General features: G+C 38.9%; 3 protein-coding genes across 7 annotated transcripts in view; all 3 read left to right on the top strand.

The window, feature by feature from the left end:
• The window catches only part of cUnh18orf54 (chromosome Un C18orf54 homolog), a 143,575-nt gene extending 128,191 nt beyond the window's left edge, over positions 1 to 15,384 (top strand). Inside the window, exon 9 of the mRNA XM_084387190.1 lies at positions 15,158 to 15,384. Coding sequence (XP_084243316.1) covers positions 15,158 to 15,219 — 62 coding nt within the window. The 3' untranslated portion in view covers positions 15,220 to 15,384. The remainder of the gene's footprint in view (positions 1 to 15,157) is intronic.
• LOC311277060 (vitelline membrane outer layer protein 1-like) lies at positions 8,256 to 14,643 on the top strand. 4 transcript variants are annotated; one of them, XM_084387203.1, is made up of 6 exons: positions 8,256 to 8,625; positions 8,866 to 8,993; positions 9,116 to 9,232; positions 9,446 to 9,627; positions 9,704 to 9,743; positions 9,926 to 10,005. In XM_084387203.1, the coding sequence occupies exons 1-4, from the start codon at positions 8,425 to 8,427 to the stop codon at positions 9,624 to 9,626; spliced, it is 627 nt and encodes a 208-aa protein (XP_084243329.1). In that variant the 5' UTR covers positions 8,256 to 8,424; the 3' UTR covers position 9,627; positions 9,704 to 9,743; positions 9,926 to 10,005. The 4 variants fall into 4 exon arrangements, with proteins under 4 accessions (XP_084243329.1, XP_084243328.1, XP_084243327.1 ...); XM_084387202.1 differs by having other exon boundaries at positions 9,704 to 10,005; XM_084387204.1 differs by lacking the exons at positions 8,866 to 8,993; positions 9,116 to 9,232; positions 9,446 to 9,627; positions 9,704 to 9,743; positions 9,926 to 10,005 and adding exons at positions 13,670 to 13,794; positions 13,917 to 14,030; positions 14,256 to 14,437; positions 14,514 to 14,643 and having other exon boundaries at positions 8,292 to 8,625.
• LOC311277059 (vitelline membrane outer layer protein 1-like) lies at positions 12,601 to 19,682 on the top strand. 2 transcript variants are annotated; one of them, XM_084387199.1, is made up of 5 exons: positions 12,601 to 12,939; positions 17,754 to 17,878; positions 18,001 to 18,117; positions 18,859 to 19,040; positions 19,117 to 19,682. In XM_084387199.1, the coding sequence occupies exons 1-4, from the start codon at positions 12,736 to 12,738 to the stop codon at positions 19,037 to 19,039; spliced, it is 627 nt and encodes a 208-aa protein (XP_084243325.1). In that variant the 5' UTR covers positions 12,601 to 12,735; the 3' UTR covers position 19,040; positions 19,117 to 19,682. The 2 variants fall into 2 exon arrangements, with proteins under 2 accessions (XP_084243325.1, XP_084243326.1); XM_084387200.1 differs by lacking the exon at positions 12,601 to 12,939 and adding an exon at positions 16,854 to 17,223.
• Positions 19,683 to 20,152: the final 470 nt, after the last annotated feature.

Genomic DNA, 20,152 nt, shown 5'->3' with positions numbered 1-20,152 from the left:
CGGGCTCTCCCCACCTGCATGGGCTCGTGATCGTCGATGGGACCAACCATGTTCTCCTCCACGCCGCCTCGAGGTCCGGCGCCTCCGTGGGTGCGAACGGAGTGAACGTGTTGGTCCAACTGGTTGATGCGGGCGTCCACCCGCAGCTCCAGATCAATGAGCCCGTTGAGATGAGGAGGCAGGTCCAGCAAGTACATTTCTCTCTGAACACGGTCGGCCAGCCCATGCAGGAACATATCCCACTGTGCCTCCTCGTTCCACTTGCACTCAGCCGCCAGAGTGCGAAACTCGATTGAATAGTCAGCCACCAAGGAGCTTCCTTGTCTTAGGTCGGCGAGTCTTCTGGCAGCCTCCTTACCCGCTACCGCCCGGTCGAAGACTCTCTTCATCTCGGCGGCTAGTGCGTGGAACAAGGTGCAGCATTGGTCTTGGTTCTCCCACACCGCCATTCCCCACAGGGCCGCTCTTCCCTTCAGTAATGTTAGAACGAATGCCACCTTCGATTCCTCAGTCGCGAACGTCTTAGGCTGTAGCGAAAAATGCATAGAACATTTGGTGAGAAACGCTCTACACAAATTAGGCTCACCAGCATAACTCTCAGGAACAGGTAGGCGTGGTTCTGGACGATCACGACCCATCTCAGGTATGACAGGGGGAACGGGCGGCACAGTGGGAGCGTTCAGTAGTTGGATCTGCTGCGTGAGCCCGGACACCTGCGTCACAAGCGCTTGGACAGCGCGTCCGGTGTTAGATATACTGGTAACACTTTACAATACGGGTGCACTAATAAGCATTAATTCATGCTTAACTAATGCACAGATAATCATGTGTTAATGTATGACTTATGAAGAACTAAACCATTAATTAATGATTACTGCATCAGTAACTAATAAAGATTCTAAATGATTAATAGATTAAGTAATATATGAATTGTTATTAATTACATGTGTCATAATGTATTAATTCCTTAATAACTTATTTTATTAACTAAAAGTATAAATTAATGTGTTAATTACCACAGTTGGTCAAAGCAATGTACTTCAACTTCCAGCTGTCTGCTTTAATTAATCATTAACTAATGATTTGCAAATGTATCATTATGTTATGACTTTACTTGTTGAGGCACATGACTATTAACTAATTTGTTAAATAATATGCCATTTATGGGTTTACATGGCACCAAAATGGCATATTACTTAACAATTAGTTAATAGTCATGTGCCTCAACAAGTAAAGTCATAACATAATGATACATTTGCGAATCATTAGTTAATGATTAATTAAAGCAGACAGCTGGAAGTTGAAGTACATTGCTTTGACCAACTGTGGTAATTAACACATTAATTTATACTTTTAGTTAATAAAATAAGTTATTAAGGAATTAATACATTATGACACATTTAATTAATAACAATTCATTTATTACTTAATCTATTAATCATTTAGAATCTTTATTAGTTGCTGATGCAGTAATCATTAATTAATGGTTTAGTTCTTCATGAGTCATACATTAACACATGATTATCTGTGCATTAGTTAAGCATGAATTAATGCAGATTAGTGCACCCGTATTGTAAAGTGTTACCGATATACTTTCCTGCTGCTGATCCATCCTGGCGTTACTGTGGTCAACGAACTCCTTAAACGTTGCCGCGCTTGCTGTTTCCATGGTTGGTCAGATTGTTCTGTAACGATAAACTGAACGGAAGCAAATGCAAGTGCAAAGATGTATTTATTAGATAACAAATACTCAAGGGTAAAGACAGATCGATGCAATAATAGTTCCAGCGCTGAAGGCAGTCTCTTCTTAGGGGGAGCCGATGACCAGGAACACAGCCAGCAGGAGAGCGTGACGCAGGGACTGAGGGACTCAAGGCTAGATTATTGTAATGCTCTACTGGGTGGTTGCCCTGCACGCTTAATAAACAAATTACAGCTGGTCCAAAACGCAGCAGCTCGAGTTCTTACCAGAACCAGGAAGTATGACCATATTAGCCCAGTTCTGTCAACACTGCATTGGCTCCCTATTAAACATCGTATACATTTTAAAATATTGCTGATTACTTACAAAGCACTAAATGGTTTAGCTCCGCAGTACTTGATCGAGCTCTTAACGCATTATAGTCCTTCACGTCTATTGTGATCTCAAAATTCCGGCCAGTTGATAATACTTAGAATATCAATATCGACTGCTTTAGCACCAAAACTCTGGAACAGTCTTCCTAACATTGTCCGGGAAGCAGAAACCCTCTGTCAGTTCAGATCTACACTAAAAACACATCTCTTTGACCTAGCATACACATAACACATTATAAACTTCTATAATTCAATGTTAGGCTGCATAGATTAGGTCAGCCGGAACCGGGAACACTCCCCATAAATCCTGATGTACTCGTTACACCATAAGACGAATGGCGTCTACGCTAATATTAGTCTCTCTGTTTATCCCCAAAGGTTTACCAGGCACTGTTGTCGTGTAATTGAGCAGTCGGAGCGCGTTAAGGGTTTTCTGTTAGAACGGTGTCGTGTTAGCGGCCCCTAAGTTAATAACTAATGATCTTTGCAACGGAAGTGAATCGATCAAAACTAACTTTAGCTGGACATTAACTTTATTCTAGAGCTGCTGTCAAGCCAAAACAATCTCTGTTACTTTAATTTCCTATCATCACTGTAAAGCTGCTTTGAAACAGTCCATCTTGTTAAAAGCTCTATATAAATGAAGTTGACTTGACTTGGCATACTATCATCAGTACATTGAAACAGTCCATCCAACTCATCTATTGAGTTTTCCTCTACTGCTTGTACATATGTCACATTCTCACCATTATCCACATCTTTAACTTCATAACTTGAATGCCTGACAGCAGCAGAACTACATCGAGCTTGCTCACTACCCTCAACATCAGCATCGCTTTCACTCTCCTCATTGTGCCTGATGCCTCCCTCAGAAGGTCTTTGCTTCTCTGTCACTTGCTTTTGTTGTGTCATTGTAATTTCCACTGTATCAGTACTGTTGTTGTCTCTGGATGATCTGCTCTCTGTTTAATCGACAGACAAACGCTGTTCCTTCTCCACTTTTTCAAAAGAGAAATGTTTGTGGCCTAAATTTCCATATTCAAAGCACTTAAGGTTGTCGGTACTTGCAAGCAGCATATAGGAATTTTCTCGAGATCTCTAACGTACGCTCAGGTGAAAAACATAAAAACTTGCCATCTGAAAGAACGTATTTCAATGCCGTGTTTTTACATCCTAACGGGATCATTCTAACTGGATTTGCCATTTTTCCAGATTTTCCAAATCTTTAGTAATGGCGTCGTTTGAAATGAAAGGTGGCACATTTGAAATAGTTACTTTAGCAGCTGGAGTCGCTAAAGTCATGGGCACAAACATTTCTTTGATCCAAATGTGACAGCTGAGATTCAAATTCACAAACATTCCGTCAATGCAACATCAAAGTCCGCTGTGCGAACATCAAAGGTCCAATCACTTAGAAAAGACAAAGTACACCTCTCCTCAATAAGCCGGTCGATTTGACACCTCATTCATGAGTCTAAGACAAATGGTGCAGGATGAGTTACACACCTAAGTTTTGTCCAGAAGAAGAAGAAGAAGTATGCAAGAGATCAATAGTGATTCTTTGCCTTAAGCTGGTGCCACACTAAAAGATTTTTAAAATCTTATAAGATTTTCAAAATGTGAGAGACCACAAACATGACGATAACAAAAAGCTGTTTTAGGATAGAAATGATTCTATCAAAAATTATCAGGCAGACGAATAAACTTTTGTCTAATTTCACCATTATGAATTGAAAATAGGCTTATATAATACCTGGTTTAGATTACACGATTTTTTTGTCTGTTACAATTGTCACTTAGTGTCAGATTACACGATTTTGACTCCTAAAAATCTTGTCGTGTCGTCGACAAGAAACATGTCAGACTACACGTTGCTTTCCGACCAGTCATCGCGAGCCGTCTCACACACACATTCACTCGCACATACACGCACTCACTCACATACACACACACTAACGCACGCGCACACACACGCTCACTCACACACTCTTGCTCACTCACTCCCTCGCGCGCACACACACACACTCACTCACTCACTCTTGACGGAACCCGTCCTGGAGGACCGACACATTTTTTTTAAACATGCTAGTCTTTTTATAGTGATGTCGTGAAGCATCGCAGACGCGATGTAGTCGCCCACTATGACACACTACAGCGCTGGTCATAAAATTAGAAGAAGAATTATTTCAAGAATTCAACTTAACAGGTGAAACTAATATATTATATAGACTCATTACATGCAAAGTGAGATATTTCAAGCCTTTATTTGTTATAATTTTGATGATTATGGCTTACAGCTTATGAAACCCACGAAATCAAAATCCCAGAAAATTAGAATATTACATGAAATCACACAGTAATTACACAGTGATACCATGGTCATTGAACCAGGTTTTGGTTCTTTTGGCAGTGTGGGCAGGTGCAAATCCTGCTTTTGGAGGCAACAGAAATAGACTGTGCCATTGACCTACTGAAACCTGGTCTAAAGTCAATGGCGCAATTTTTGTTTTGTTATTTAATTAGTGCGTTAGTAATGTGCGCCTATAGGCGGTCCACAACGCCGCGTACACTCTGCTTATTACACACACAGGGACGCACAGCAGCACACAAACATGCCAAATATTTAAAATAAAAGGGATACAATGTAAAAGATTATTATTGTGTACCTAAAGATATGATGGAATCCGGCTTGGCCCATACAGCGTCTGCTTGCGCACTTTTACCTTGCGCACGAGCAGTTCTGTTTGCGCTCTGCGTTCGGTCTTTCCACTATCAAATTCCATCATGTACATAGCAATCCGCCATGGCGCGAGCGCACCTGCCATTTAAAGGGAATGGGAGATGAGACTCTGATTGGTTTAACGCACATAAATCCAAAACACACCCATTACTCATTAAGAGAATAGGGACAGGACAACCATTTTAGACCATGCGCCTGGCGTGCCGACCATTTTTCCCATCAAACTAGCAAAAGTGGATTCGGACACGCACTAAGTGAACTTGCATCGTGCGCTTTAGCATGCGCTTAGATCGTTAAGATAGGGCCCTTTAAGTCAAAGCTCAGTTCAAGAGGGCAAGATAAGGAGACTGAGAAAAAAAGAAAGAGTGATGGAGATAAGGAGAGAGCAGGTATTGACAAATAATCTACTGCCCACTGATATGGTTTTATAGATATTAATTGTCCATTTTTGGCCTCTTGGAATGCACATATGTACAGTAGATCCAAGAAATCAAAATATTCTTGGGACGATGCCCCTGAACCCCCCCTAACTACCTTAAATTTGGGACCTCTGTGTTTATAAAACCCAGCCTGCATATAACATATGAAAGAAATAAAGCAAACTGTTTTGTAATAATTAAATATGGTTATACTTTTAATCATCCTCTGGTGAGATATTGATTTTATTTGCAGTTGATTTCCTCTAAGGCTGTGTTGCTGTAAGTCAGTTGTAGTTGTTGTGTTTCTGCTCATCTCTTCTCTTTTTTCTGTTCTTGCTGTTCCTCTTATCTTCAGTGAATCTGCTTGTTAACCGCTGGTGTCATCACTAATGCTCAGTCATCACAGTAGAGTGAATAATACATAATTTCACTAACTGCAACATTGCTTCACTGTTACTTTTACTCAGATTGGGACTATATGAAAACTGAGCAGTGTTTAACACTGAGGATTTTACTGTGTACCAGTAAACATAAATGTGATATGTAATACAGAAGCAAGTTTTGTTGTGGTCTTGCTGGGATCATACTAGCATCCAAAAGACAACATATGCTGGTCCACCAGCACACCAGCATCTGACAATTTCTAGTGGTTTGATTTGGTGATTACTTTTGCTTTGGAGTGAAATTTTGTTTGATTTATTTGCAAAGCAATTGCCATTGGATATGATTGCCAGTTTCCGTGTCCAGAGATTGGGTCGTCGGGGCCCCCGCCTTCGGCTGTCACCCGATCCACTATGCACCGGCCCCTTATGGTCCCTCCTGCAGGTTGTAACGTCTGTCAGAGAGTTTGAAGTCTACCCAGATGAAGAATACAAGACAGTGCAAACGAACTGGTAGCTCCACGAGACTTTTATAGATGTTTCCTCTCAGTTAACCACACTCTTCACATACATGTCGAAAAGCGAATGTTATAAGGGAAAAGAAAACACTCTGAAACACGCTACAAACCAAAGTGGAAGTAAACACGTTATAATAAAACAACGGTCAGCAGTAGAGCGGTCTCACTCTCACTGTGCGCTCACATAAAAACAGCACGCATGCAATAACATACACCATAGAAGTTATCTTAAAGGCACATCAACATTCATGTCATGAACACTACTTAACACTAGGTGGCCGTTACAAGGTGGTGAGCCCACGGGAGGGCGGCCCCATGTCACTTCTTCGGGCTGAGCCCGGCCGGGCCTGGCCGGGCCTGGCTCCAGGGCGACGTCTCTGCCCTTGTTTTTATTTGCTTCATAGTGGGCTTATGAACCACTCTTAGGGCCCTATCTTGCACCCAGCGCAACTGACTTTGTACACCGATGCATGTATCATTCCTATTTTGCACCCGATGCACAGCGGACTTTTCCCTCCACAGACGCACGTTGGTAAACTAGGAAATACACTTGCGCTCCCCGGGGCGGTTCAGCGCAAAGAGGAGGCGTGTTCCAGCGCAAACGTTCCCTGGTGCTATTTCGCAGGTTTAGAAAACAATTCTGCCACTGACCGGGAGAAACCTCGTCTAAAGTCAGTGGCGCGTTGCGCATGTTATTCATATGCTATTTTAAGGGCGCATGCTTGGCCATAATCAATGTAGTGTGTGCACAACGCGAATGCACTTTGATTCTCTCATCTACACAGAAGCAGCAGTTTTCAATTTTGCTAATCATACATTATTACGATAGATAGATAGATAGATAGATAGATAGATAGATAGATAGATACACAATTTATTATAAAAGCATACATCTAGCTTACACATTTACTCAAATTATCATACGCCTGTTTATCCGAAGTTAATTTGGGTGTGTTTCTCCATCCCCAATGTCACTTCTCTGTGTTTTACGGCCCTGACGAGAACGTCGGTCTCCTCGGCTGTGAACCGCTCCTGGCAAATCCGTCGTTATAATAGCAATCCGCCATGGAACAAGCGCGCCTGCTCTTAAAGGGAATGTGAGATGTCGCTCTGATTGGTTTATTTCACGTTACGCCCAAACCACACCTATGAGTAATGAAGCTACTTCAGACCAACTTATTTTAGATTTCTGAGATCCGCCCACAAAGTTACTTGCGTTTCGCGCTTGATACTTGCGTTTCAGATCGTTAAAATAGGGCCCTTAGTCTGACCCGTCACCTAGGACCTGTTTGCCTTGGGAGACCCTACCAGGGGCATATAGCCCCGGACAACATAGGATCATTTGGGTACTCAAACCCCTCCACCACGATAAGGTTGCAGTTCAAGCAAGGGATTACTACTTTTAAATGTTGTCTAATACACTTTGTTATATTTGCAAAGAAACACACTGTTGGTTGCACTCTTGAGTTCTCCTCATCTCTTGCAAGATGATGGGGTCACAAAATATTTTATAGATATTTTACCAAGAAAAAACGTTTTCAAGAACACTGACAGTTAAACGTATATTTTAATTGGATTAATGTTTGTATTTTTGTGTGATCACGTGACGTACAGGTCATTGGTGTGCGCTCGGTGCTCCTAGCTGCTCATTGGGTAGAACCAGGACATCACAAAATTGATTAACCAGTCTGAAGAAGCTCTGATCAGCTCAAAAACTAATCCTGAGAGCAGTTTTACTGAGCCCGGGCTCAGTTTTAGTTTAGAAACCAGACAGAATTCAGGCCATTGTTATTATTTTCTTATTTCTTAGGCTCCACATTTGACTATTCTTGTGTAAGACTGCCCTTGTGTAACATCTTTTCGTTGTTATCTGCACATCAGGGACACACCTAGACAAAACAAGAACTAGGGTTGAACACACTTATACACTTGCACCCAAACGTGAACGCAAGACACGCACATACATTTAAACATCTGACCTCTCTTCCTTGTTATTGTATTTCTTAATATGCCAAATATGGTAGGGGTTGATCTTTGAGTACTATGATTGGATGGAATGGACATCGTGGATGATTTTGCTTAATCTTGTGTATAAATATGAGCCTTTTTCCTTAATTAACTTGAGAATGCTATGGTACTAGACAGTCTCTGTGTCTGCTTGATCATTCTCACATCACAAGGGTTGAGGCGTCTGTTTCCACCTGATCACTGATAGCTGAGGCTGCAGATAGTCTACCTGAAAATTAATCTAACAATCAGTATTTTTTATCAATAAGGCCAGTGCTGTAGCAATGCATCACTTCCTTTCCATATTTTCACTGTTAGCCATTACTGGGCATGTGAGCGGTCAGTCCACAGGAAAATCTTCTAAGCGGAGCATCAACCGAGATAACGGATCTGAGCTGACGGTGTCGAATGGAATGAAGTGGGGATCATGGGGATATAAGAGCATGTGTCCAAGTGGAAGGTACGCCGCAGGGTTTAGTCTGAGGGTAAGTTTGGCCTTGACATCAGTTATATGGGGTTGGCTTAGTGCTTCAAGGGTTCAAACCCCAGAGAGAAAATAGCTGTTTGTCATTTAATTCCAGGTTTCTCCAGGGAACTGCACCTGCTTAAGATTTTTAAAGTGTCTGTGTAATACTAAAGAGCATGAAGATAACTGTTACTATGGGCTGGGTTAGAGTTAACTCTCTTTTTTAAATGGAAGATTGACTCAATGTTGTTGTTTTAAGGTGGAAAGACCAGTTGGTGCTGGTGATGATACAGCACTCAATGGGATTCGTCTTCACTGTGTCGATTGGTCTAAAGGACCATCAGGCTTACATGAGCGCCACCCCTCTATTGAGTCCGACGTAGGACAGTAATGGGCTCAGATTATTACGAATTCTTACATTAAGTGTTTCAGCTAGATATGTGAATTGAGGATTTTCTTGAAAATAATAATTGATTTGATCAGGCAACCTCTTTGTGTGTTTTCTTCAGCTGGGGTGAGTGGACAGATATCAAATGGTGTCATTCTGGATTCTTGAAAGCTTTCCAGCTGAGAGTCGAATCTTCCCAAGGATTTGCATTTGATGATACGGCCGCAAACAACATCAGGCGAGTGTGTGCTGCTATAAGTCATCCTGGTTTTGTTTTGCTATTAAAGGACTTTTCCCTCATCAAGCAGTTCAATTAATATCACACTCGCAGTCGTGCTGCTGTTCATATTAGGCCGTCAGCTGCAGGTGATCATGTGACTGACATTCAATCCAACAGCACACATTAATGACATATTTTATCATAATATTGTCACATTCGATTTTTCTCCAGGTTCACCTGCAGTGATGGTTTTTTGCTGCAGGGTGACGGCACAGCCTGGGGCAACTGGGGAAACTGGAGTCCAAAATGTAAAGGAAAAGGAATCTGCGGCATCAAGACACTGATAGAAGCGCCACAGGGAAGTGGAGACGACACCACTCTCAATGACGTGCGCATGTTCTGCTGTGATTAAGGTGATGTGATCGCAATCAAAAACTCAGATCTTACTAATAGTGACTGCAGATCTACTAAATCGGATTTTTCTTTCAGGTGTAAGAGGATGACAACAAGAACAGCAAGAAGATCAAATGTATCGTAATTATTGATCATCATACTATGATAAACTAACATGAACCATGTCATACAACAGCTTTGTAATGGAAATCTGTAAAGTCAACCGGTCATTATCACAAAATAAAGCCTAACCGGATGATCGGGAGATTTACATCCCGCCTATTATTGGAGTTGAAAGTATTTTATTCTTTCTTGTAGGTTAGTGATTCTTCTGAAGACTCCTGAACTTCTGCTGAAACGGCTGTCAAATATCAGCAATAAAGACTTTCTAAACAGAACCTTGTAGTTTCGCATCGTTTTGCACAACACTTTACATCAGATCGTTCATTACATTAGTGCATGTGGCAGATGTTTACATATAAAGCGACTTATATTGCATTCAAAGTAATTGTCTTATCCGTTCATGCATTCCCTGAGAATGACCAACATACTCTACTACAGGAACACTACATTAAATTAAAGTGTAATATTGTCAATCCTGTTACCCTAAACTTTTTGCCTTTCTAAAGATATAATTGTATCCCAATATATAAATGTGTGTTTTTAGCTAAAATGGCACAATGCATATTCATAAAATGATTTGATGCAATACAAATTCAAACCTTATTTTAATATTTGAGAAGATTGTAAACCCACTCCTGCAGCGACTATCACAAACAGTGCCAGAATCGAGAAGCAGTTCTGAATAAGAAATAAAAGATTGTTATTTTCCTACACACACAGACGCTTCATGGATCATATTTGCTTAAATGTGTGATTTCTGCTTCCCAGTATCTAAAACCTCATGAAAGGGCACATGCTTTTACTGGCAATTTGACCTGATCAGTGTTTGTCTAAAGTGTGTTTACGTGACTTGCACAATCATTTAGTTTCACTGACTGGAACAATATGGATAAACAAAGATTTTGATGTGTTTTCATTTCCTCATGCAAATTATCATAAGACTTCAGAAGTCCAGTTGTGTGAAAATACATTTATGACACTTAAATTCTTCTTGAAATAAAGAAAGTCATACAGGTTTGGAACCACATGAGAGTGAGTAAATGATGACAGAATGATCACTTTTAGCTGATATTTTCCTGCTGCTTTGCAATCCTTGATATTTACAACAGGAAATAAAATGACAAAATCAACCAGCATTTGATAGGCATTTTACTGAGTAAAACACTTGGTAACACTTTAGAATACTGTATCTTACTTACTGCATAACTAATAAGTAATTATTGAAGAACTAATAGGTAATTATTCATTAACCACTTCTTCACTACTGTTAACTACTAAGGAAGATGTGTTAACTAATCAGTATGTAATATATTTTTATGATTGTGTTAAGTAACAGTTAGTTAATCAATAACTAATGAATTATGTCATAACTCTTGAAGAACTACTACTAATTATCTACTAATTAAGGTTCAAGAAAAATAACTAAGAAGTAACTACTAATGAACAGTCATACAAAACTAACCTCAGATTAGTTTTTATATTTTATATACAGTACTGTGTGTGTCTGTTTTCCTCAGCATAGAATGCCATTGAGTAAATTCATGTTTGAGGCAATGACTGAGGGAAACTGAAAATATAGGGAACTTATTTGTAATTCATAAATAATTATCAAATAATTCTTCAGGAATTACTTGGAACCTGGAACAGTATTCTAAAGTGAGAATATAGGGAACTCATTAGTAATTAATAAATAATTATCAAATAATTATCCAGGAATTAGGCTACTTGTAACCTGAAACAGTATTCTAAAGTGAACATATAAGGAAATTAATTGGTAATTAACAAATAATTATTAGATAATTCTTCAGGGAATTACTTGGAACCTGGAACAGTATTCTAAAGTGAGAATATAGGGAACTCATTAGTAATTAATACAGAATTACCACATACTTCTGACTCAAATCAAACTTACTGTAAAAAACACATTATTAACGGTATTATCTAAACCTTTATAAAATAGATAAGTTATCATACATTATGATACATTTTGCTAATTAAATAAAAAGTTTGCTTATTTGCAGATCAATATAGTAAATGTCTGCACTTGTCTTTCTTATTAGTGCTGAAGAATGACTAAAACTGGCTAAAAAAACAAAACAAAAAAACATTGATCAGTGCTTTTTACTTTTCAAGTAATTACCTTTGTACATTTACTAAGGTAATTTTGAAAATGAATAGGCCAATAGTTTATCATTTTACTGGAGTAATATTTTATTGGGTTATCTGTACTTTTACTCAAGTACTTGATTTGTGTACTTCATCCACCACTCCACTGCTAAAATAAAACGCTTTATTGTTGTAACCAGTGTGTATGACTGTTCATTAGTAGTTACTTCTTAGTTATTTTTCTTGCACATTAATTAATAGATAATTAATAATAGTTCTTCAAGAGTTATGACATAATTCATTAGTTATTGATTAACTAACTGAAACTTAACACAATCATACAATTCTATTACATACTAATTAGTTAACACATCTTCCTTAGTAGTTAACAGCAGTGACTTAAGTGTTAATAAATAATTATCTATTAGTTCCTCAATAATTCCTTATTAGTTATGCAGTAAGTAAGATACAGTATTCTAAAGTGTTACCAAACACTTTCCAAGGACACTCAGTTAAACAAACAGATGTTTCTATTTTTGTGTGTTTATTTACTGGCATTGATGTGGACTCTGTGTTTCTGGCTGCTGATTGGCTGAATTTAAATGCATATAAATGTAATGTTCTGATTGGCTCAAAAAAGAATCAGGCATGTTCTACTGACCAATCAAAGAAGGAGGTGGATGAATTTGCTTAATCTTGTGTATAAATATGAGCCTTTTTCCTTAATAAACTTGATAATGTTATGGTACTAGACAGTCTCTGTGTCTGCTTGATCATTCTCACATCACAAGGGTTGAGGCGTCTGTTTCCACCTGATCACTGATAGCTGAGGCTGCAGATAGTCTACCTGAAAATTAATCTAACAATCAGTATTTTTCAATCAGACCAGTTCTGTAGCAATGCATCACTTCTTTTCCATGATGTTTTCACTTCTGGCCATTATTGGGCATGTGAGCGGTCGGCCCGCAGAAGGTCGTTCTGAGCGGAGCATCGAACGATATTACAGATCTGAGCTGACGGTGTCGAATGGAATGAAGTGGGGATCGTGGGGGCTTAAGAGCATGTGTCCAAGTGGAAGTTACGCTGCAGGGTTTAGTCTGAAGGTAAGCTTTCCCAGAAACGCTTGCACCAACTTCAAGCATAACAATTACAATGGCGGACTCTATTTTGCTAATATGAGCGCTTCAAAGGTTCACAACTGTGGAGCTGCTGTTTGTCATTTAAAGGTGCTCTAAGCGATGTTGGGTGAAGTCACTTCTTGTTGACGTTCAAAGTATTATCAAACAAAACGGAGGCTAGCTCGACCCTCCCTCCTCCTCTTCCTGTCCCCTCCCCCTCCCTTCCGTGCTTCCTGAGACAGTCATGAACCATTTAGAAAAAACAAAACAAACATTTTTTTTACAGTGTGTTCAGGGGACGGCCAGATAGCGGATAGTGAGGAGATGTTTGCTGGATGTGACAAAAAATGTTTTGGCCTAAAAAACACGTGATCACTTAGAGCACCTTTAAAGGGGTCATATAATGCCATTTTTGTACAAACTAATATAATTATTTAGGGTCTAAATTAAAAGTTTGTAATATACTTTAATTAAAAAATCTCATTAGTATTGTAAGAAAACACTAATTTAACCTGGTCAAAAACAGCTCTGTTTTCAGCACGCCGTTTCAGTGCATGTGTCTTTAAATGATAATGAGCTTTGCTCACCCCGCCCCTCTGTTCTGTGCGTACACCTGTCTGTGTAATACTAAACAGCATGAAGATAAATGTTACTATGGGCTGGGTTAGAGTTAACTCTTTCAAATGGAAGATTGTCTCAATGTTGATGTTTTAAGGTGGAAAGACCAATTGGTCGTGGTGATGATACAGCGCTCAATGGGATTCGTCTTCACTGTGTCGATCAGTTCAAAGAATCATCAGGCTCACATGACTACACCTCAATTGAGTCTGACGTAGGAAAGTAATGGACTCAGATTATTAACAATTCTTGCATTAAGTGTTTAAGCTAGATAAGTAAATTGAGGATTTTCTTGAAAATAATAATTGATTTGATCAGGCAACCTCTTTGTGTGTTTTCTTCAGCTGGGGTGTGTGGACAGATATCAAATGGTGTTCTTCTGGATACTTGAAATCTTTCCAGCTGAGAGTTGAATCTTCCCAAGGAAATGGAGATGATACGGCCGCAAACAACATCATGTGAGTGTGTGCTGCTGTAAGTTATAACATCTCTTACCCATCCTGGGTTTATTTTGCTATTTAAGGACTCAGTTTTCCCCTATCAATAGTTTAGTTAATATCACACTCGCAGTCGTGCTGCTGTTCGTGATTGTGATTGCTGCAGGTGATCATGTGACTGACATTCAATCTGACAGCACAATAACATATTTTATCATAATATTGTCACATCTGAATTTTTTCCAGGTTCACCTGCAGTGGAGGTGAGGTGTTGGAAGGTGACGGCACAGACTGGGGCAACTGGGGCAAGTGGAGTCCAAACTGTATGGGAAAAGGAATCTGCGGCATCAAGACACTGATAGAAGCGCCACAGGGAAGTGGAGACGACACCACTCTCAATGACGTGCGCATGTTCTGCTGTGATTAAGGTGATGTGATCGCAATCAAAAACTCAGATCTTACTAATAGTGACTGCAGATCTACTAAATCTGATTTTTCTTTCAGGTGTTCGAGGATGACAACAAGAACAGCAAGAAGATCAAATGTATCGTAATTATTGATCATCATACTATGATAAACTAACATGAACCATGTCATACAACAGCTTTGTAATGTAAATCTGTAAAGTCAACCGGTCATTATCCCAAAATAAAGCCTAACCGGATGATCGGGAGATTTACATCCCGCCTATTATTGGAGTTGAAAGTATTTTATTCTTTCTTGTAGGTTAGTGATTCTTCTGAAGACTCCTGAACTTCTGCTGAAACGGCTGTCAAATATCAGCAATAAAGACTTTCTAAACAGAACCTTGTAGTTTCGCATCGTTTTGCACAACACTTTACATCAGATCGTTCATTACATTAGTGCATGTGGCAGATGTTTACATATAAAGCGACTTATATTGTATTCAAAGTAATTGTCTTATCCGTTCATGCATTCCCTGAGAATGACCAACATACTCTACAGGAACACTACATTAAATTAAAGTGTAATATTGTCAATCCTGTTAGCCTAAACTTTTTGCCTTTCTAAAGATATAATTGTATCCCAATATATAAATGTGTGTTTTTAGCTAAAATGGCACAATGCATATTCATAAAATATTTTGATGCAATACAAATTCAAACCTTATATTAATATTTGAGAAGATTGTAAACACACTCCTGCAGCGACTATCACAAACAGTGCCAGAATCAAGAAGCAGTTATGAATCAGAAATCAAAGATTGTTATTTTCCTACACACACAGACGCTTCATGGATCATATTTGCTTAAATGTGTGATTTCTGCTTCCCAGTATCTAAAACCTCATGAAAGATAAAAAGTGTAAATAAACTTTTTAAAAGGGCACATGCTTTTACTGGCAATTTGACCTGATCAGTGTTTGTCTAAAGTGTGTTTACGTGACTTGCACAATCATTTAGTTTCACCGACTGGAACAATATGGATAAACAACGACTTTTATGTGTTTTCATTTCCTCATGCAAAATATCATAAGACTTCAGAAGTCAAGTTGTGTGAAAATACATTTATGACACTTACTTTCTTCTTGAAATAAAGAAAGCCATACAGGTTTGGAACGACATGAGAGTGAGTAAACCCATACACAAAAGAAATATATGTAAATATATTTTATAGTGTCAAAAATATATGTGGCATATATTCCAAATACATTGACATTGTCCACTTATATTTATCATTTTGAAATATATTCTGAAATATAACAAAAATATATGTGTGAAATATACAAAAGTGTGAAATATATATATTAATAACATGTAATGTAAAATATATGACAAAATATATGGTCAAAAAATGTTTAGCTTGCTAAAGAAGGGTCGAAAATGTATTTTGATCATAGTAATTCCTCTACCTTTTCCCCAATACACAACAGTAGGCTACCATATTTCACTACTGTATTATGACACACAGATATTATAAATACTGTACTTACATTTAAATGACTGCAATGTAAAATAACAGATAGTTGCTTTCCTAGGACTATTAGGCCATATTAGGTGGCATGTACCTAACACTAAGTGCAATTATTAGATTTATTGTTGTTTTATTGACATCTTTCCTAAAGTCATTTAAATGTTGAAAATATGCACAATATTTATGATGCAAGTATAGCAGTGACACTCCAACAGTGAAGTGCACTTAAACAATAGATAGAACTCAGTGTCTAACACTGCATACACACACTATTAAATATCTGTATTAAATTCTGTAAAAATAGGGAAAAAACTCTGCATTCTGTGTTGTTTTCTACTGGCCTACTGGTTAGGGCTTTGGGCTTGTAACTGAAAGGTTGCTGGTTCAATCCCCGACCGATAGGAAAAATGTGGGTGGTTGAAGCAGAGCACTGCTCTCCCACATCCACGGCTGAAGTGGTCTATCTAAGAAATAAATTGAAAATGTGCTGTTTGTTTGTGAAAATGTTGACTTTTTAAATTTCAAAATATATTTACATATATTTAACTAAAATATATTTATTGGGCCAATATCAAATATTTGCATATATTCCAAAAATATATTCTGAAAATATATTTAAAATACATTTCTTTTGTGTATGGGAATGATGACAGAAAACAGGAAATAAAATGACAAAATCAACCAGCATTTGATAGGCATTTTGCAAAACACTTTCCAAGGACACTCAGTACAGGCATTGATGTGGACTCTGTGTTCCTGGCTGCTGATTGGCTGAATTTAAATACATATAAATGAAATGTTCTGATTGGCTCAAAAAAGAATCAGGCATGTTCTACTGACCAACCATAGAAGGAGGTGGATGATTTTGCTTTATCTTGTATAAATATGAGCCTTTTTCCTTAATAAACTTGAGAATGTTATGGTACTAGACAGTCTCTGTGTCTGCGTGATCATTCTCACATCACAAGGGTTGAGGCGTCTGTTTCCACCTGATCACTGATAGCTGAGGCTGCAGATAGTCTACCTGAAAATTAATCTAACAATCAGTATTTTTCAATCAGGCCAGTGCTGTAGCAATGCATCACTTCTTTTCCATGATGTTTTCACTGCTAGCCATTATTGGGCATGTGAGCGGTCAGCCCGCAAAAGGTGGTTCTGAGCGGAGCATCGCCCGACCTTACAGATCTGAGCTGAAGGTGACGAATGGAATGAAGTGGGGATCATGGGGATATAAGAGCATGTGTCCAATTGGATGGTACGCCGCAGGGTTTAGTCTGAGGGTAAGTTTGGCATTGACTCTATTTTGCTAATATGGGGGTGGATGAGTGCTTCAAAGGTTCACAACTGTGGAGCTGCTGTTTGTCATTTAAAGGTGCTCTAAGCGATGTTGGGTGAAGTCACTTCTTGTTGACGTTCAAAGTATTGTCAAACAAAATAGAGGCTAGCTCGACCCTCCCTCCTCCTCCTTCTGTCCTCTCCCCCTCCCTTCCGTGCTTCCAGAGACAGTCATGAACCATTTAGAAAAATCGAACTGAATTTACCAGCATTTTTTTTTAGAGTGTGTTCAGGGGACGGGCAGATAGCGGATAGTGAGGAGATGTTTGCTGGATATGACAAAAAAAAATTTGGCCTAAAAAACAAGTGATCACTTAGAGCACCTTTAATTCCAGGTTTCTCCAGGGAACTGCACCTGCTTAAGATTTTTACAGTGTCTGTGTAATACTAAAGAGCATGAAGATAAATGTTACTATGGGCTGGGTTAGAGTTAACTCTTTCAAGTGGAAGATTGTCTCAATGTTGTTGTTTTAAGGTGGAAAGACCAATTGGTCTTGGTGATGATACAGCGCTCAATGGGATTCGTCTTCACTGTGTCGATCGGTTCAAAGAATCACCAGGCTCGCATGCCTACACCTCAATTGAGTCTGACGTAGGAAAGTAATGGACTCAGATTATTAACAATTCTTGCATTAAATGTTTAAGCTATTTAAGAAAATTGAGGATTTTCTTGAAAATAATTATTTATTTGATCAGGCAACCTTTGTGTGTGTTTTCTTCAGCTGGGGTGACTGGACAGATATCAAATGGTGTCATTTTGGATACTTGAAATCTTCCCAGCTGAGAGTTGAATCTTCCCAAGGATTTGCAGTTGATGATACGGCCGCAAACAACATCAAGTGAGTGTGTGCTGCTATAAGTTATAACATCTCTTACCCAGTGTAAACCTCTTACACCATCTCTTACCCATCCTGGTTTTATTTTGCTATTTAAAGGGATACTCCACTTTTTTTGGAAATAGGCTCATTTTACAAAATAGGTCTAATAGGTTAGACAAACTTAGGTCACGTTGGAAGTTACCGAGCTGGGCACTATTTTCAGGCGCTGCGTCATATCATTACGCCTGCTTCACTCATGGTACAGCAGCGAAGTTTCTTGATTATTACGCAGGAATGAGAGTATAGTTCCTAGCCATATCAGCCTAGAAAATCACAACTCTTAATTTTCTGTCGGTCTTAGTACACGATGTAACTACAGAAGAGTCAAGTTTTAAATAGGAAAAATATCAAAACTCTTTGGTCATTTTTTTTTTGAGAGAGATGCTAATGGTCCTGTCCGATTCAATGATCTATGCTAAGCTATGCTAAAAGTGGTACCGCCAGACCCGGAGATCGGCTGAATGGATTCGAAAACGGTAAAACTCAACTGTTTAACTCTGGGGGAGTTGTAAAATGAGCCTATTTCCAAAAAAAGTGGAGTATCCCTTTAAGGACTCAGTTTTCCCCTATCAATAGTTTAGTTAATATCACACTCGCAGTCGTGCTGCTGTTCATGATTGTGATTGCTGCTGGTGATCATGTGATGACATTCAATCCAACAGCACAATAACATATTTTATCATAATATTGCATTTTTTCCAGGTTCACCTGCAGTGGAGGTGAGGTGCTGGAGGGTGACAGCACAAACTGGGGCGACTGGGGCAACTGGAGCCCAACCTGTATGGGAAAAGGAATCTGCGGCATCAAGACCCGGATAGAAGAGCCACAGGGAAGTGGAGACGACACCGCTCTCAATGACGTGCGCATGTTCTGCTGTGATTAAGGTGATGTGATCGCAATCAAAAACTCAGATCTTACTAATAGTGACTGCAGATCAACTAAATCTGATTTTTCTTTCAGGTGTAGGAGGATGACCACAAGAACAGCAAGAAGATCAAATGTATCGAAATTATTGATCATCATACTATGATAAACTAACATGAGCCATGACATACAACAGCTTTCTAATGTAAATCTGTAAAGTATTGGAATTCTCAATATTTGAGAAGATTGTAAACACACTCCTGCAGCGACTATTACAAACGGTGCCAGAATCAAGAAGCAGTTATGAATCAGAAATCAAAGATTGTTATTTTCCTACACTCACAGACGCTTTATGGATCATATTTGCTTAAATGTGTGATTTCTGCTTCCCAGTATCTAAAACCTCATGAAAGATAAATAGTGTAAATAAACTTTTTAAAAGGGCACATGCTTTTACTGGCAATTCGACCTGATCAGTGTTTGTCTAAAGTGTGTTTACGTGACTTGCACAATCATTTAGTTTCAACGACTGGAACATTATGGATAAACAACGACTTTTATGTGTTTTCATTTCCTCATGCAAAATATCATAAGACTTCAGAAGTCAAGTTGTGTGAAAAGATGAGCATAACTTGAGAAAAGAGAAAAGATGAGCATAACTTGAGGAAGATGGCGGCACCCTTTGAGTAAACATCCAAGCAAGTGAAGCTAACCATATACAGTCTACATTAAATACAATAACTGGTGGATTATAACCGTGGAAAACGTTGAAGAACTTGAGCGATTCATTGACGCATGCTTTACTGGACTTATCAACATGCCTCAACCACAAAAAAAGTACCGGCGCCGGGAAGATTCGGCAGACAAAGATGAAAATACTACCACAATAGAGGTTAGTGTACTGGAATCTATTAACACCAAACTGGCCATTCTGGAACTACTTCACCAAGATATTAAGGATTTAAAAACAAGTCTCGAATTCAACTTCGAACGATCAACTTCCATCGCGTTCACCGAATTGGACAAAGGCATACTGATGAAAAACGACCCAGACCAATTGTGGCAAAATTCGAACACTATAAACACAAAGAACTTTTGAAGAGCAAAGCTAGAGAGCTAAGAGGAACACATT

This window comes from Rutilus rutilus (assembly GCF_951802725.1).
Source record: "Rutilus rutilus genome assembly, chromosome: 18".
Taxonomy (NCBI): domain Eukaryota; kingdom Metazoa; phylum Chordata; class Actinopteri; order Cypriniformes; family Leuciscidae; genus Rutilus; species Rutilus rutilus.
Note: the sequence above shows the minus strand (reverse complement) of the source record. Positions and strands in the feature narration are given on the sequence as shown.

What these genes read in the sequence shown, in the direction of transcription:
- LOC311277060 (XM_084387203.1), top strand. Translation starts at nt 8,425, where the DNA reads ATGCATCACTTCCTTTCCATATTTTCACTGTTAGCCATTACTGGGCAT. An exon ending in CCGCAGGGTTTAGTCTGAGG is followed by an intron (nt 8,626 to 8,865) that starts GTAAGTTTGGCC and finishes TGTTGTTTTAAG; the next exon opens with GTGGAAAGACCAGTTGGTGC. An exon ending in ATTGAGTCCGACGTAGGACA is followed by an intron (nt 8,994 to 9,115) that starts GTAATGGGCTCA and finishes TGTTTTCTTCAG; the next exon opens with CTGGGGTGAGTGGACAGATA.
- LOC311277059 (XM_084387199.1), top strand. Translation starts at nt 12,736, where the DNA reads ATGCATCACTTCTTTTCCATGATGTTTTCACTTCTGGCCATTATTGGG. An exon ending in ATTGAGTCTGACGTAGGAAA is followed by an intron (nt 17,879 to 18,000) that starts GTAATGGACTCA and finishes TGTTTTCTTCAG; the next exon opens with CTGGGGTGACTGGACAGATA. An exon ending in ACGGCCGCAAACAACATCAA is followed by an intron (nt 18,118 to 18,858) that starts GTGAGTGTGTGC and finishes CATTTTTTCCAG; the next exon opens with GTTCACCTGCAGTGGAGGTG.